Source organism: Ictalurus furcatus, chromosome 24, assembly GCF_023375685.1.
Source record: "Ictalurus furcatus strain D&B chromosome 24, Billie_1.0, whole genome shotgun sequence".
Lineage (NCBI taxonomy): Eukaryota > Metazoa > Chordata > Actinopteri > Siluriformes > Ictaluridae > Ictalurus > Ictalurus furcatus.
In genome coordinates this window covers 16,284,433-16,301,616 of record NC_071278.1, presented here as the reverse complement: position 1 = coordinate 16,301,616, position 17,184 = coordinate 16,284,433, and the positions used below count along the sequence as shown (strand labels likewise).

The window sequence follows — 17,184 nt, the reverse complement described above, 5'->3', positions numbered from 1 at the left end:
TTGCCCCCTTAAAATTAACATCTGGTTGTTCCACCTTTATACTGAGTGGTAAGTCAGTATTAAGATGTTGGACTTCTGAGAGCAATGTCATGAGTTCAAATCCCTGCACTGCCAAGCTACCAGTGCTGGGCCCACGAGCAAGGACCTTCAACTGATGAGTTGTATAAATCAGAATTATAAGTCGCTCTGGATAAATGTAAATATCTACCAACTGTCATAAATGTAAAGGTACATGTGAAAGCACCATTATGTTAATACCAATAGGACAGGAAGTACACGCAAATTTCAGGGAAATGCAAATTTAGGAGATAACGAATTTAGCTCTATGCACAAAAAATAAACAAAGGTTACCATAATGACATCCAGCCCTTATGTTGGGTTCACTACACTCTTAGAAGAAGGGTTCATGCACTTAACTTCCTAAGAATTTGGAAAGGACCCGATATGACTTTTATTAAAGAGTGTACTTAGTTGTTGTCCCATGTTTCACCCTTATACACGATATAAACAATACAGACGCAGGATTGATGGAAACAGTACATTGCATGATTGGGGATTATTCTTGGTGGATTATTCTTGGTGGGTTCTTCCCCCCCTCCCCCCCTCTCCCTATTTGCCACTTAGTCTATTCATTTTCCCTTTTTTATTTGACCTTGTTATCCTCAGGGCAAAATCATCTAAAATAAGTCAAACAAAGTTTAATAACAGAAAGGTCATTTAGTCATCTAATATTGCTCCACGTCCATTAAGACTTCAAAATGGACCGTTTTGACCCAAACAGAACAGCAGGGTTAAAATATATAAATGCCGCTTCCAACATGCAGTACACATGAATGAATTAATTTTATACCATGTAAATGTGACATTTATAATCTACTTAATATACTATTGGAAAACATATTGAGAAGAGTATATGCATTAGTCAGAGTAGCAACCAACAGGCCAAGGGCACAGTCCTACCACCACCAAGCTACACTGTAGGGATGGTATTCTAAGGGTGATGAGCTAAGTTGGATTTCCATAGTGCTTTGTACCAAGGCCAGAAAGGTCAGTTTTGGAGAACCTTTTCCACCTGTTTGCAGAGTCTACAACGTGCCTTTTTTGGCAAACATCCAATGGGATATCCTATGGCTTGCCACTCTTTTATAAAGCTTAGTTTTATAGATGGTTATAGCTGGTTGCCTGTTGCTTGCTAGTATGAATACACAGTTGCAGCTAAAGTGTACATCAGCAAGGTACTGAGTGACATGCTCATATTTTCATCACTGAGAATGTAAACTAAAATGATTAATGTATAATTAAAGTGATACCCATACACAATATTGGTTAAAGCTGCTGGCTTTTATTGGAATGTCAGCACTGCATATATCTTGACACTACATTTGGAGTGTTTAAAACAGGGTGGGAAACCAAGAAGCATACTCAAGTGCCTTAAGCAAACTTGTCCACTAATCACTGCAAACCACAAGGCATTTATTAAGGCATTTCAGCAGGCATCTGTGTGCATTTAAGTCAAAACAATATAATAAAATGCTAGTATAAAGTGTTAAAAAAAAGAAAAGAAAAAAAAAAGCCATTGTCTGCTTTGTGTCAATAACAACTATACTTGTCTAAATACCTCACATACACTCGAAATGAAACTGTGATGTAGATCTTTCATCTTAGAACAGTTAAAGCAGCTACTGACATTAGGTGTGCACTTTAATAGTAGTTTCAACAGCTCAGAATACAATCTTGTATTCAATTCAACTGTTCATACACAATATGTTTATAAAGTACTTTTACATTGTCCAACCCACAGAGAATATATAAAACCAGAATAAAAATTTCCCTGAATAAAAGCAAACCAAGCAACCCTCATAATTATTTCAAAAGGACATGCTCTCAATACTAAAGGTACAGTCACACCATAAAACTAAATGATATCCAAGATGTAAGCAGGAAGCTTGAAAATGTATTAATAAGATCCAAGGAGCTGTAGTTCTCAACATATCGTGTTCAGCAAACATTCGGTTATTAATATTAAATAAACATTGTCCCGTGTATTAGGATTATATGGAGGACCACTGGAAAGAATATACTTAATACGCTTTAGTGTGGCTTAAGCTTCTGTGTACACATTAATCCACTATAACTGAAGCGGTTACTAATTCCATATTTTTTATTACAGCACATATATGGGCAGTTAGGCAGACTCTGGTTTAAATATAAATACTGAAGCAGAAACTTTACATATCTGAATGCAAACCAACTGCATTTTATTAAGGAAATTGTTCAATATATATAGTCTAGAGCTTTAAAATGCAATAATTCTGCCAATCAAACTAAATCTTGCTTCCTGTACTTAAGTGAAAACCTACAGTGTGACGCTATGGAAGAACTTAATGCTTTGCTTGGGGAACATGCAAATTAAGTGCATACAAAGAACCCTCGTGTCCTGAAAAAGCCCGTTAAAAAAAATAAAACTTTAAAAAAGTTTCTCTCCTCATGCCAAAACCATGAACATGACTTTCTTTTCGATGTTGTAAACAGTCATTTGTGATTTATAATTCAATACACTGTTCAGGTTTATGATGTTAAGCTGTACAGTCACCATTTAGTTGTTCTAAACATCAGAATGTGCCCTTTACAAACAATGTGAGGTGGATTATTCTCTTCAATGAAATGTTTAAATGTTGAGCATCGCTTTATCGAATTTTAATTTCCTCGTGTCCGTGACTTCAGTCAAATATACAATTCCTTAACTTTATATTCCACTGTAAACATTTTGTAACTTTGATATTGTATTGCACTTCTCAGCAAACAGTTTGATATTTCGTGCAGAATGAGGACCCGTGAGCTTCGTCTCGGTCAGGGTCACACTGGCCTGTAACATGAATCTGGCTGCCACATGCGCAGGTCCACTAGGATTTGATTGAGCTTCCGCATCCACAGATTTCTCTCTTCTTTAGTGTCGGCACTAAGCCAGTTCCTGCATGTTAAAAGATGAAGGCGTAAGTTACTGGTGCGTTCCAGAACTGAGATTTCTTGACGAACACATACTAGACCTTGCACGATATTTTCGAGCATTTCTTTGCTTATCTTTTCACATATTATCAGTGATGGTTGGAATATTACTAACTATTCAGGAGTTATAGATCCCAGATTGTACTGAGCATGTACTGAGCAGGGTCTTACGTTGTGACACACATGGTGTTCTTGCACTGGCTGACCAGAGTTTCTTTGTCATCGTCCCTTTGTGGTCTCACTGTAATCAGTTCAAAGGTGTTGGGCCGGGCACAGAACTCGCGGTTTGCAGGCTCCACTTTACGACTTGTACAGCTTGCCAAGTTGATACGACCAATCGGATTCTGCACAAAACAGCTCACGCATTTAATAATTTATCTATCTTTCTAATTTGTCAAACATCTATCACTGATGAAATCCCATTTTATTTCGTCTACCTTGCGTTTTTCATCATCAGGATAAGTCCAATAGGAGATGCAGTATCCTGAGAGGACACACCATCTCCTATGCCAGGCTCCAAAACCACTGACATCTTCAAACATGGTCTATAAATTGTGATAGATGTGTCAGTGCAAATGCTATTTATATACACCATATCAAAGCAATAATACACATAATAAAGTATTGCTATTTTGTGATCCATAAACAAGAGATATTGAACACACTGACCAAAAAGCCTCTTTCCTGCACGTGCGAGTCGACCTCACACTGCATCTTCAGGTGAATATGGCCTTCCAAAGGACAGAGAAAAGGGACCTGGATGTTTGGAGATGAAAATGCGAGCTCAGATAATTTGCTTAACAGTTTCTCAGTTGAACATGTAGCATTAAAAAAAAGAAGAAGAAACAAAGCACATGCAATGTGTGTGTGGAAAAGAGACAACAGTCTGCACCAAACACCCACTGAGAGGGTAAAGAAGTGAGAACACACAAGTGACTTGGGTTAGTAACACACTGAAGGAGTTGCAAAGCAAAATATGATTAAGACAAAGCAGCCAATAAGCAGCCATCCCGTGTTACTGAACGTGGAACGAATATAAAAACCTTATTCTGAAACATATCACTGAGAAGCCTGCTCTCACACCCTGTATATTTGATCTATAAAGAAAGAAATGAGTGCGCATAAATAAGATGCCCTCTACAAATAGCACTACATCATGTTAGTATTAGGAAGAACTTAATGCTTTGCTTGGGGAACATGCAAATTAAGTGCATACAAAGAACTCTCGTGTCCTGAACAAGCCCATGGGAAAATAACATTTTTTAAAAGCCCTTTTTAAGTTTCTTTCATCATGCCAAAACCAATTTTTTTTTATCTTGACTGCACAGACCATACAAAAGCACACCATGAAGTTTACCTTTTCCAGAGGAAATTTGTTTTTTCCAATAGAAGCCAAGGTTAACTTGTGCGATCCAACAAGAGCAAAGTTACTGGAGCGCACTGCATTCGGACCCCCAGGGCTTGCCACTACTACAAACACACAGGGTTATCCAGCTACACATACAAACAGCAATAAATAAATGAAAATTAAACTTTGCTTTTACTGAATACTCACCAGGTGTTTGGAGATTGCTTTTCTGTTATAGAAGAGGGGAAAAAAAGTCGATCATTAATGTCACAGAAATAAACACCTGTAGGCAACAGACTGCTATAAATATGAATTTAATGTGGTGAATATTCAGATTATTTACATTTTTAAAAATGTATTTTTACATGTGCCATCAACTAAAAAAAAACCCCTTACACTGTAGTCAGGATTGTCTAATATATTTAATAACATTAAGCTTTAAAATGACAGTCTGCTACCACATCAGCCAATCACTATCGCTACCAACATGATCAACCCTTTACTTGTAGGTTCAGAACTCCTTAGTAAGAATTCCTCTCAGCACATTTGTGAATACATTTTAAGGAGAAACTCTTAGTTAGAAACTTTCAGTGCCTCTTAGGAGCACTCTCTGCTCCTTACTGCCTCTTAGTGGTAAGATAAGATTATGTGTGAATACGGCCCCAGAACATTGTGCATTTTGTGACCCTACATAAGCAATTAAGAAACTGCCAGAGTTTACTTACACTGATAGCAAGGAATCTCTTGGGAGTGATGGCCTAACGGGAGAAGACAAAATCTTTGTTCAAACAAACCCAAAGTACTTAAAGTGTACAATTTTACACATCTAAAACATGTTTGTATCATAATATACAAAAAAACTCCACTGCTCATGAAGTCTAATTAAAATCATATTAAAACATTAAAGTCTCACATTTGTAGCACACTAAGGAAGGCTAGTAGATTCTCAAAACCCTATATTTTTCATTTGCACCAAGTAGTAACAAAAAACACAACACAAAAGAAGGAAAGACTTGTACCTTGGACTTAGCAGGCTTCTTTCTTTTATCAACGAAAAGCTCACGTTTCAGAACCTGAGAAAACAGAATATCTAGCACTGAAAAAGTGTCTAAATCATGCATGTTTAAAAAACAGAGGAAGAAAAATGTACTTACAAGATAGTAGACCTCAATATCAATCTCAAAGTCACTGGACACGTCAGGCCTGAAATTTGAAAAAGAAGGAAAAATGAATGTAATTAAAGGTGGCAGTAATATCCACACTGGTGACAGAGCAATTTAGACTCACAGAGTGAACTTGGTGGAAAAGGTCAAGGCATCCCCAGTGAGTGCATTGTTGGTGCTGGCCAGAGGAGTAGCAACCGTGTTTTCAGCTCCAGCACGGATCATCACGAAGAAGTAATGGCTTCCAGACTCTTAAAAGGAAAAAAGAAATAAAAAATTAGATCATCAACGTAACCACTGAACAGTGATAAATGACACTTAATTAACCAGTTTTGAAACTGAAAACATTGAAAACACCAATTGCAAATTGTGTATTTTGATTGGGGTGCAATATATCTTTTGATAATAATAAAAAAAAATCTTATCATGATACTTGATATTTTCCAAATGTTAAAAAAAATAATAAAATAAATAAAATTTACATTTCACTGTCCTAATCAGCTATTTTTACTTTAAAAATAGAGTCAGCGCTTCAAAAAAATTCAAATAAATAAATAAGGAAGTACTGAGTATACCTGCAATATGCTGCATTTTGGCATTGATTATTACAATATCAGTGCTGTAGTCTTCACATCATCAATACTTAATTCTGATATGTAATCTTTTGCCACAGACACTTTACAGAACACTTAAAAATAAATTAGGTAACAGAGGCTGTACCGGGCCTATTAGCGGTAGAACAGACAAAGTCGGCCTTAAGAGGCAATCGAAGCTCCTGAAGTGAGATGGAGCCCTTGGAGGCAGGCACGCCCATGTCATCCTGCGCTTTGGAAGAGCTTTTCTTCTGAACCGCTGGTCCCTCTGCCTTCAGTCGATCCAGCTCAGCTTTCAGAGCCACCCTCTTCTCAGCTGGAGAAAGAACAGGCCATTAATTCTAATACAAAAAGGCAATGGTCTAGATACCTTCCCATCACTGGTCACTCACTGGCTATAAGCAGGAGCCTCTCAGCTTCAGCTTCCACCTGAGAGCCCTTTCCGTGCTCCTCGTCCGTGCAGCAGTTCAATGCCTGACTGGCTTGATGGATCACTGTCTGCTGCATGTTCATCTCATTGGTCAAAGCCTGAAAGCACAAACGAGACCTTTCTCCATGAAACTAACCAACCACACAAGTACATACATTTTCCCAGACAAAACCACTGTTCCTTTGAATCACCTGCATCTTTTGTTTAATGCTAATGTGACTGGTATTCCGGGGCTCTTCCATTCTTTGCGCCATATCTTCCTTCCTCACAATCACCTGTTTCACCTGAGGTCTCTCAGTCTCCTTCACTCTGGTTGATCGGTATGCATCGATGCTGAAATAAAAGGCGGTACCCGTTAAACATATATGATGGAGTTTGATTAATTATACTTAGCTTTATAGTTAATCGTAGTACTGCAGGATTACCTGTAGGGAAGTTTGTGCTCTTCTTCTAGAGCTTCAATGCTGTCAGAAGAGCCAGCACGAAGCATTCGTGTCCTTTGGAACTTTGTGGGCCTGGATACACCCTCAGGAGTCCCTTTTTTCTCAATAAATGAGCTGGCCGGGGTTGATGTCTGCTACACCACAAGAACAACTTATGCAGTACGGAAATAAAAACGTGTACTATTCTAATACTGTATTAAGTGTGTAATATTTAGGTGGTAAATATAGTTTGTGGTCCACCAGGCTTGTGAAGCAGTGGTGTCAGACACTAGTGCCGAATGGCCACAGAACTGCGCGAGTTCATTTAAAAACACACCTAATTTAACTAATTGGGCTTTCTATGCTCTGATTTTAGTGCTTAAGGAGAATACAAATCTAATTAGAAATGTGGTCATCCAAAGTTTGGCACTACAGATCGAAGCATAATAATGACACGGCCTATATCCTGTGCTCGACTCACCATGACTTTCCTCTCAGGGCTTTTGACCACAGCAGCCACAGTCTCTGTCAGTGGGGCGAGGAGAGACATGGAGGAGATGTTTAGAGCATCTTCCTCCTCGTCCTCTTCAGCATTATGCTCATCATTTTCCTCCAAAACATCTTCAAACAGATTGTTAATGACCTCAGAGTTAATGGAGGCATCGACATTCATCTCGATCTCACGCATCTCCTCCTCAGTTTCTGCAAAATCACGAACTGTTCAAGAACATTCGCAAACACACGATTATGAGTTGAGCAAACATGACAAGCAACATGGAGAACTTTTAATATTCTTGCCTTTTTCTCTTTGCTCATCTACTTCTGCTTTTTCTAGAGAAACCTCAACCTTCTTCATTGGGCTTGACAGTACAGGCTTTATATTTGATGTTTCTGATGAAGCAAAGAATCTGGTTAGAAGATAACTCTAGTAGAAATCAGTCATCAAATCATTGTGCTTAGGCCATTAAATAAGTAAGATGTGTTTGTACTAATGAATACATGCATGTTACCAACCATACTGGACTGCTCAGTCAACACTGCCGTGTTACATTATATTATTTACCAATTTTTTTTAAAAAGGTCAGACATTACCATTCTCACTGAATTTCTTTTCCAGATTATTCAGGAGTGGTGCCGATGGCTCATCGTTAAGTTCTGGGACAGACTTTTTATTGGGGTCTTCCACCACCTGCAGACAGTAAAGAATTTTGCAATCGTACCTGTGTTTCTTTCACTTTGTATTTAAGTAATATTTGAGATTCATTTAGGATATCAGGTGACATAATTCATAAAGACTGATTAAAGAGTTCTGTATAGGGAACATCTCTGTTTAAGGTGATCAACAACAAAGCAAAAAACAAACAAACAAACAAACAAACAAACATACATACACACACACATATATATATACACACACACACACACACACGCACGCACAACACCAAGCCATTCAGTTCACAAGCATTGGCAACCTTAGATTCTGAGTTTTTCGTGTCCTCTGTGAGATCCTCTCTGCTTTTTGACACCTGGCTGTTCTGAAATCGACCGCGAACCTGTGCCAATTCTGCCTCACGTTCCTAAGAACAAAAGAAAACCGTTTTGTCAGATAAAATCTGGAACTCGAGCCACTTCACACAATACGAAGGAGATCAAATTAAGATAAGTCACCATTTTCTGCTTCTGGGTGAGGAGGGCAGTACTGGAAGCTCCCTGTGGGACAGCAAGACTCTCCTGAAGCAGACTCGATTTGTGAGGGGATGATGGTGTAGCAGCAGGTGTACGAGCCAGACCCACACCGTTAAGAGGAGATCCCTGATTACGTTCTTGGCACCTTTCCCCAAAACGCTCCAAAAATGACTTAACACCCCCTAGGGACAAACGCGATGATTTGGACATGCACAGAACAAAACAAATTAGAACAGATTTAAATCATGCAAAACTGCAGTTTAGTAAGGAACAACAACAACAAAAAAACCCTTCTTGCTTTAAATTCAACTTAACACATTTTTAATGAGTTACTCACCAGCAGGTCCAACTGGGCCACTTTTCTGTAGGGGTGTTGTATCCTTGGTCAGCCTCTCAGTAGCCTGAGTGCGCACTACACTGGAGGAAGGGTTGGTAGGAATGTTTGTTTTTGCAGGACTTGCATTAACCACTTTTCCTGGTCCTAGTTCTTTGCATGGGGTCTGAGTCTTCAGAGGACTTTGGGAACACTGAGTAGCTTGAGGAGAAGACGGGACTATTCCAGATTTGAGTGGAGTTGAGTGCTGACTAGAGAAACTCTTCAGGGGGCTGGATGCAGGGGAGAGGGGTCCTTTAGTCACTTTTGGCCCAGGCACCTCAGTCTTCTGGGGGCTTGGAGGAATCACTCTGGATGATCTGACTGGAGAATAAACTGGTGGCTATAACAAACCAAACATGAAACATGATTAATATCTGGATAACAAAAAAAAAAAAGGTCTTTTTTCATGCTCTATGAGAATATGATTGGTGTATCCCACCTGCTGAGTGCTTTGGACAGGCTTGCTAGCAACTGACTGGACAGACTTAGCCTGTTGTGCAGCAGCAATGGGCTTGACACTGCTGCTCATTCCCACACGTGTTGGAGGAGGAACACAGGCTGTGCCAGGCTGCCCTTGTGCATCGTCTCTGTAAGTGGACGGATGCCCAAGATCATCTTCCCAGGTATTGATTGTGGCAGCAAGGTTTGCCAGTCTGCCCTTCCTACCTAATGGCTTCTCTGATGTGATGGCTGGAGCTGGATTAGTAGCAATCTCCATCCTCTGGGATTTAACAGGGGACAGGGCTGCACTGTTGGGGACTGGCTCAAAGTTACCTATAAATACAGTTCAATAGGAATGAACATTTTATATAAACATCAAGAAACAATGTTGTTTACTATGATCATGTAATCATCACAGTGAAGCCATTACATGAAGAATAAATAAAAGTCCCACTGACATTTTAATTAATTCAACACAAGATATAAGGGTGTATTTAGTAGTAATCCCAGAACCAAATCTTTGGCGATAAGCAACCACAAAAGAGCTTAATAGGCCAATTATGCAACAAAATATGGTAGTTATTCATCCAAGAACTAACTGACTCAGGCTTACCGTCCGAGTCCCAGTAGTTCCTCTGTTCTGCCAGTCTCTGCAGACGAGATTTCATGTTGCTGGCAGCTGTAGTGAGAGCAGAAGCACCACTGAGAACTTCGCTGCTTTCCTCCATCATAGAGCGCTTCATCACCTTATCTGTGCATCCTGTTAGGATCTGTGAAGGACAAGTCTCCATTTTCACAATGTCTGGAGGAGAGTTTGTAAGTCCTGTGCCTGAGTCTGAGCTAGAAAGGACAGCCAGTCTTTCCACTGTAGCTGAGTGGATACTGCTTGGTGCAATGGGCGGCTTCTTGTCCGTTGCAGGCTCTGAAGCTGTGACTTGAAGAGCAACAGGCTCCTTGTTCTCTTCCCCAGTGAAACGAGCATTCTCCTCTGAGCAGCGACGCTTAGAAGGAGAGGGTTTGGAGGTGGGAGGTACTGTAATAAAAACACAAGTGGTCTTATTAAGACAACTTTAAAAGTGTGAAATAACAGCACCTTCAACAGCATGGTCATTCTCCTAATGAAACAACAAACTTTTTAACTTCAGCCAAAATAAAAAGCTATGGGACTTGCACTTCAAAAAAAAAACCCCTCCATGATCAAGATTAGGGCTGCAATAATGAATCGTATTTACTCATGGCTTTTAAGAGAACATGACGGACCGAAATGGATAGCTAGATAGAGTTATACTGAGACTAGTGCATTAAAAACAAAGCTCTCCATTCACATATTTTGACCACTTGAAACAGAGGTTTCCTGTTGCTTTAAAATGCAATTATTGTGCAGTTAATCTAAACTTTAAAAATAATTTGAACAAGATATGCACCTTTTTCAGCTGGTGGCTGGCTGACAACACTGTTTGTCTCTGTAAGTGGCTCTCTAGACCTCTTGGTCATTTGCCGGTTGGCTGCTGTGGGTCTCTCCGCCATCTTCTTCTGAAGATTCTCCCTGCGAGCTCGTGTGCGCTCCAACAGTTTCTGAGTAAACAGTTTAAAAAACAAACAAAAAAAACCACACACAGTTCTGTAGGGAAACTCTGCAGGAGATTGAGATTTTATACTTATGTATGTATGTATGTATGTATGTATGTATGTATGCATGCATGTATGTGTGTATGTGTGTGTATACTTACATACATACATACATACATACATACACACACACACACATTATATTATATATAAAGAGCTGCAACAACTAATGATAATGATCGATTATGAAAATCATTGTCAACGAATCTCATCATCGATTAGTTGGTCTGCGCGTTACTCATTCCATTACTTCTGTTCCGAAAACACACCTGGGAGAGTAAATACTAAAGTTGTGTCCCAAATGCCAAATGACGTACTATACACTTACACTATGCACTACCATCTAGTGCAGTGTTTCCGCGGACCCCTAGTGGTCAGTGGTGTAATTGCAGGGGGTCCGTAGGAAAGTTTTAAAATGTTATATTATATATATATATATATATATATATATATATATATATATATATATATATATATATATATATATATATATATATATATATATATATATGCATGCATCAAAACATATTCAAATGAGATGTTTTAAAATTAATCAATTTGGTTATTCACAAATATCACGTTCATTGATGGATTTATTTAAAATTTATTTACAAATGAAATGATAATTTGTAAAAACCTATGAGTGGTAGACAAGTGTCGCATTGATGGATAAAATAAACAAAGCATTATTCATAGAGTCAAATTAAATGTCACACCAACAATAAAATGTAAAAAAAAAAAAAAAAAAAAACTGGAAATGTTTGATTAAATTTTAATGTTAATATTATTACTGTTATATTAATAATATAAAGTAACATATATAGAAATGACCGTTTAATATATTGCCTATAATTGTTGTGGAGTGAGGGGGGTCCTTGTGGATTGTTCGAAATATGCTAGGGGTCCAAAGCTCACAAAAGGTTGAGAACCACTGATCTAGCGTATGAATTTTAGAAAGGTAATATCGTAATAGGTAATATCGGGGTGGGAATAATCGGCCAACTAATTGATTATGAAAATAATCGTCAGTTGCAGCCCTATATGTATGTATGCAAATTTTATATATATATATATATATATATATATATATATATATATATATATATATATATATATATATATATATATATATATATATATATATATATGTAATGACAAAAGATTTTTAAGTGTGCTCTACAAGGATGGTGACAAAAGTACAGCTATAAAAAAAAATTTAAGATTTGTATCTGTATACAGACCCAATGCATGTGTTTTTATTTATTTATTTTTTAAATTGTCTGAATATAGAAAGTAATTATTTGTAAGCCGAACAAATAAATTGGTATTTTAATAAACATTTAATACCAAATTAAACCCCTTTGGTTAACTAATAACGTTCATCTAACTAAAGGTCTCTGTAACAGCTGACAAAGTCAACTTTCAACTAATTTGTTAGCCTACTTGATCACGAGCTCATTTAAGCCTGCTGTCTGAAAAAGAAACGCTGTACTATTTTCAAACGAATTTAAAAATAGAGGTTTCAGTTCCTTCCTCACACCGGCTTGTGTGCCTCGTGTGACTAACTGATACAAGCAGAAAGCAGTTTCAACTGACGTTTTATCATTGTATTTGTAATAAAAATAGGAATACAGATCACAGAATGAGGCCGATATGAAGTAACGCAAGTCCTCACTGTATTAATCGAGTCATTTTAATGTTCACTATCGATATTCTTTAAAGCCGCGGTTCTCAGGGCGTGGTCCCAGGACCTCCAGCGGGCCGAGAGACATGGGCACAGGGTGTGCAATTATTTTGAGTGTTACAGTGTTGCAAATCAATAACTACCAACCATTATCAACACTATTATATTTGTGTTCTTATTAGAGATGCACCGATGTATCAGCCGATAATCGGTATCGACAGATAAAGGCGATTTCCCCCGCTATGGGCTATCGGCCGATAGTTTACAAACCATCCGATGATCAAGGCCGATTATATCCTGTCAATCAAAAGAGGGCGGGAAAACACATTGATTTCATGCTGTGTGTAAAGATGTCTTGTGTGGAATGACGACAAAACTGCAGTTTGTAAGCTCTGTAAACTCTGCACCGCTAAAATTTTACACCAGAAGTGAGCAGCAGTTTCGGGGGCGAGACTAATCCCCCCCTGAATTGTTAGAATTCAGTCAATTAATTCTGTTAATATGAATTAATGATATTCAATAAGTTAAGAAATCTTACTTTAATCTTCAGAATTTAGTTTGTGTGTTAATGTTAGAGTAATGTGTTTTCTGTTTATGAGACTAGTTACTGTGAAACAACTTGTTGAAACGGAGAGAATAAAGTTTTTATTTGCATTTCTTTCAGAATTGTGGAATTCATTATTATTAATTTATAAGGAGGCATAAAAGGCAGAACTATCAGTATCGGTTATCGTATCAGCTGAGAAATTTACTATCTGTGCATCTCTAACTCTTATATAATCTTATATTAAGATGCTTTTCTGGTGAATGGTTTTTTGTTGTCGGTTAAAATCCAATTCTCATTAACTCAATGACAAAGTCGGCTGATAAATAATGTAAACCTGAATGAAATGACATTTTTAATAAAAATGCAAGTGAGAAGTTCAAGAATGAATACTCTATGGCTCCAGTGAACAGGCGAAATATCATGATACACAATTAAATAATGAGCACAATGTCTTAATAGTCAATTAACTGAAAAGTTTTGAGTTCAGTTGTCGTGCAATGAGTGCTGTGAAATTTTTTTTTTTAACATATAAACAGGTCCCTGGCTGCTAAAAATTGACCCCCCCCCCACAATTTTAAACAAAGAGACACTCATATGGTCTTTGGAGTCCCTAATTTCTCCCCCCTTTGACTGACATGGTTTTCTGTTCCTTCCATTAACATTCTCCACTTTTGAAACATGCTCCCTGAGCTCATGCAGTTTGGCAGCCTCTGAGCAAGGACTGGAAACTTCAGTTACTGACTGTCATTCCCAAAAAATGCTACCACGTGACACCATTAAACCAGTTCATTGGTTGGAAAAAGGGCATAAGCCAAGTCATAACACGCTCATACTGTTAGATAGTTTTGAGCGCATATTTTCTTTCTTTTTTTCCTCCCCCGGACATATTTTTGTATTCAAAACCTCCGAGAAGCCATAAATAATAATAATTAAAAAAAAAAAAAATCTGAATTTCAGAACAAACTCTGAATGGCTCAGACGCAGACAACCACGCCTTAACATGGTGAACTAGCTAAACAAAGACATGAGTAGGATGACTAGCTGGTTATTAGCTAGAGACAACTGCGTTAACTAGCAACATATTTTAGTCTTTTTTGTTTTCATTTTATGGGGAAAACAGCTACACATCTAGTTCACATTTAAACGACTGGAGTCATTAGTTAGTCAGATAGCATTAGCATCATTAGCGACTAGTTAGCTTTAGTAGTCCCAGGTATTAGTAGTCGCTTTAGAAACAGAAGGTATTTACCTCGGTGAACGGATCCATTCCGGCGTTATTTAATCCTAAACTCAAGATAAATAACGCTGTTACACTCCGCTTTCCTCTTTGTATAACCTATCTGAGGTCAACTCTTTCTAAATCCTCCTCTACACGCAAACACACACACACTACTACTGCTGTTCAAAATTTGAATTTCAGCGCTGCTCTCACTGCGCACTCACTAACGGTCACGCATACGTCATCGTCTCGGCATCGGCTCGGTTCCCATACACAGACTGTCCACTTCCACTACTCCCTTCAGCGCCGGAATCCGCCTGGCAGTTGGGGATAAACCTGTCAAATGACGCTCTAATATTCATATAAAAATTGAATATTAATGATATAATATAAATGATTTCAGGCTGTAAAATTAGAGCTAGATTTAAGACGTAAATAGTTACGTCTTAAAGCTAAAAGCTTTAGGGAAAAGCTAAAAGGGAATAGAAAAAGTGATCGAGGACGTATTTGAGCTACACCCCATATTTGACACATTGGCACATCCCATGAGGGAGTTGCTTAAAAGGCCGTTGGGGTTTGAAAGCTGTTGCTCGTGTAACATTCCCTGAATCCTGAATGCTGAAGAGCCTAAAGTAGCACAGGCAGGACATAAATCAGCCTTAACACCGAGTACAAGCTATATAGAAGGCACAAACACGCAAGGCATTGTGGTTCAGAGTATATTATAATAGAGCATCCATCCATCTTCTATACCACTTATCCTACAGGGTTCCAGGGAGCATGGGGCAGAAGGCGGGGTACACCCTGGACAGGGTTCCAATCCATCGCAGGGCACAATCCCATACACCTTCACACACCCATTCATACACTATGGACACTTTGGACATGCCAATCAGCCTACCATGCATGTCTTTGGACTGGGGGAGGAAACCAGAGAACCCGGAGGAAACACAGGGAAGCGGTGGGAATCGAACCCCCAACCCTGTAGGTGCACCGTGCACCCTTATAATAGAGCAGTGGTTCCCAAAGTTACACTTCAGTGAGCAAAAATGTCCCAGACTTTTTTTTTTTTTTTTTTAAATCTATATTATTATACCATTTTACTATGTATAATATGTATATGTATAATATACATCTATATTATATATATTATATATAATATAATGTATATGTGTAATATGTATAATATGTTTGTATTTTTGTGTAGTTTCTCCAGTTGATTGAGTGGAAAATGTGAATCATGGTGTATGTCATGTTTATGTAGTACAACAGTTTCTGCCCTATCCCTTGTGAGGCTGCCACTATTTCTGATACAGGCAGGAGAGGATAAATTAACCGTAACAAGCAAACAACAAGCTATACAGAACACATGCATGCTACTTTGGAGATAATGGATAGAAAGGTAGTTAGTTCTCACCATCAGCCCTGCTGAATCTGGTTGGTCAGAAGGTGTTGATTCATTTTCTGAAACAGCAGCCCTGACAGTAGTTTAGTTTGACCTGTAAGGGTCTACCTGTGTGTCTGCCTGCCTATCTGCCTGTCTATCTATCTATCTAGACACATAGTGTGTGTGTGTGTGTGTGTGTGTAAATGGTATGTTGGACTATAAATATAAACATATGTAAAATGTGTTGTTATGTAACAAAGAAACACAGAATTGTTGCTATGGGGCTGCTCTCTGTAAAGAAATGCTTATTTTACATTTATGGAAGGAGTCTCCAGTGTCAGCTCTTTGTAACTGGCAGTAGGTTTTCCACAACGGGACTTCAGAACGGAGGACTTTGCTTTATTGTAAGCGATAACAGAAACTAAGTTGTCTCACAGATGTTCCACAACATTAAATATAACCATAAACAGTTAAAAAGAACTATATGCTATTCAGTAACAAATGAAAAAGTGTCATTTTGGGCACTACTGTGCGAAAATAATCAACCTTGCCATTGTTGCACACTCTGTCATGGTTTTAATGTGATGATGGGGGGATCACTTTTATCAAAATTGTTAGTTATTATGCAGTGAACAGCACAATTACAGACATACACCTCATAAAATTGAGCAAAAATCTATATACACATACAGTGAGCAATTCTGAGCTTAAACACACCACATATTATTTGATAGTTTGTTTGTTTTTTAAGGTTCTGCAATGCTGGCATCTTTATAATTAATATTTGGTGAAGCCTCCTGTGTAGGGAATAACAGCATGGTCATGTCTGACAAAGTAGGAAACACTTGTATAAGGGATCTCGGACCCTCCCCCATGCAGAGTACAGTTATACTTAGTTTGTACCTTTCTTCATCTGATCTCATCTAAAGAACATTTCAAACACCTTTATATCCTCAGGGTGGTGCATGTGGACAGTATTCTTCAACTGAGACAAGTTTGAGTAGGGTTCAAATAACAGAGGAATTGGCACACTGTGTCTCCCTGCAATGTTCATGAATTCACGTCATCCACTCCTGGACCTGTAGCCTCATGATCAGCTCCAAAACAAAGGATTGATCATCATATTTCACAGGGATATCAGATGCAGGTTAGAAGATATCAGATGCACTTGTATGCAGTTCTTGTTTTGTTGTAAACACACCAACTGTGAGCATAGCCAAGAAGCCAACAGATAAAGGAGGTCAAGGTGACTG

The 17,184-nt window shown here is 38.3% G+C and overlaps 1 protein-coding gene across 6 annotated transcripts; it reads right to left on the bottom strand.

Annotated features, from left to right (window-relative positions):
- Positions 1-1,322: 1,322 nt before the first annotated feature.
- Positions 1,323-14,788, bottom strand: anln (anillin, actin binding protein). Of its 6 annotated transcripts, none has more exons than XM_053613248.1 (25): positions 14,575-14,788; positions 10,890-11,040; positions 10,079-10,498; positions 9,464-9,798; positions 8,986-9,364; positions 8,631-8,830; positions 8,435-8,539; positions 8,055-8,151; positions 7,761-7,853; positions 7,444-7,679; positions 6,966-7,117; positions 6,732-6,873; positions 6,503-6,638; positions 6,238-6,426; positions 5,642-5,768; positions 5,509-5,557; positions 5,374-5,427; positions 5,080-5,112; positions 4,562-4,583; positions 4,364-4,476; positions 4,050-4,103; positions 3,676-3,762; positions 3,444-3,551; positions 3,178-3,350; positions 1,323-2,971 (listed from the first exon to the last, which is right to left on the bottom strand). In XM_053613248.1, exons 1-25 carry the CDS (start codon positions 14,590-14,592, stop codon positions 2,857-2,859), a joined length of 3,588 nt encoding a protein of 1,195 aa, XP_053469223.1. In that variant the 5' UTR covers positions 14,593-14,788; the 3' UTR covers positions 1,323-2,856. The 6 variants fall into 6 exon arrangements, with proteins under 6 accessions (XP_053469223.1, XP_053469224.1, XP_053469225.1 ...); XM_053613249.1 differs by having other exon boundaries at positions 6,966-7,114; XM_053613250.1 differs by having other exon boundaries at positions 7,444-7,664.
- Positions 14,789-17,184: the final 2,396 nt, after the last annotated feature.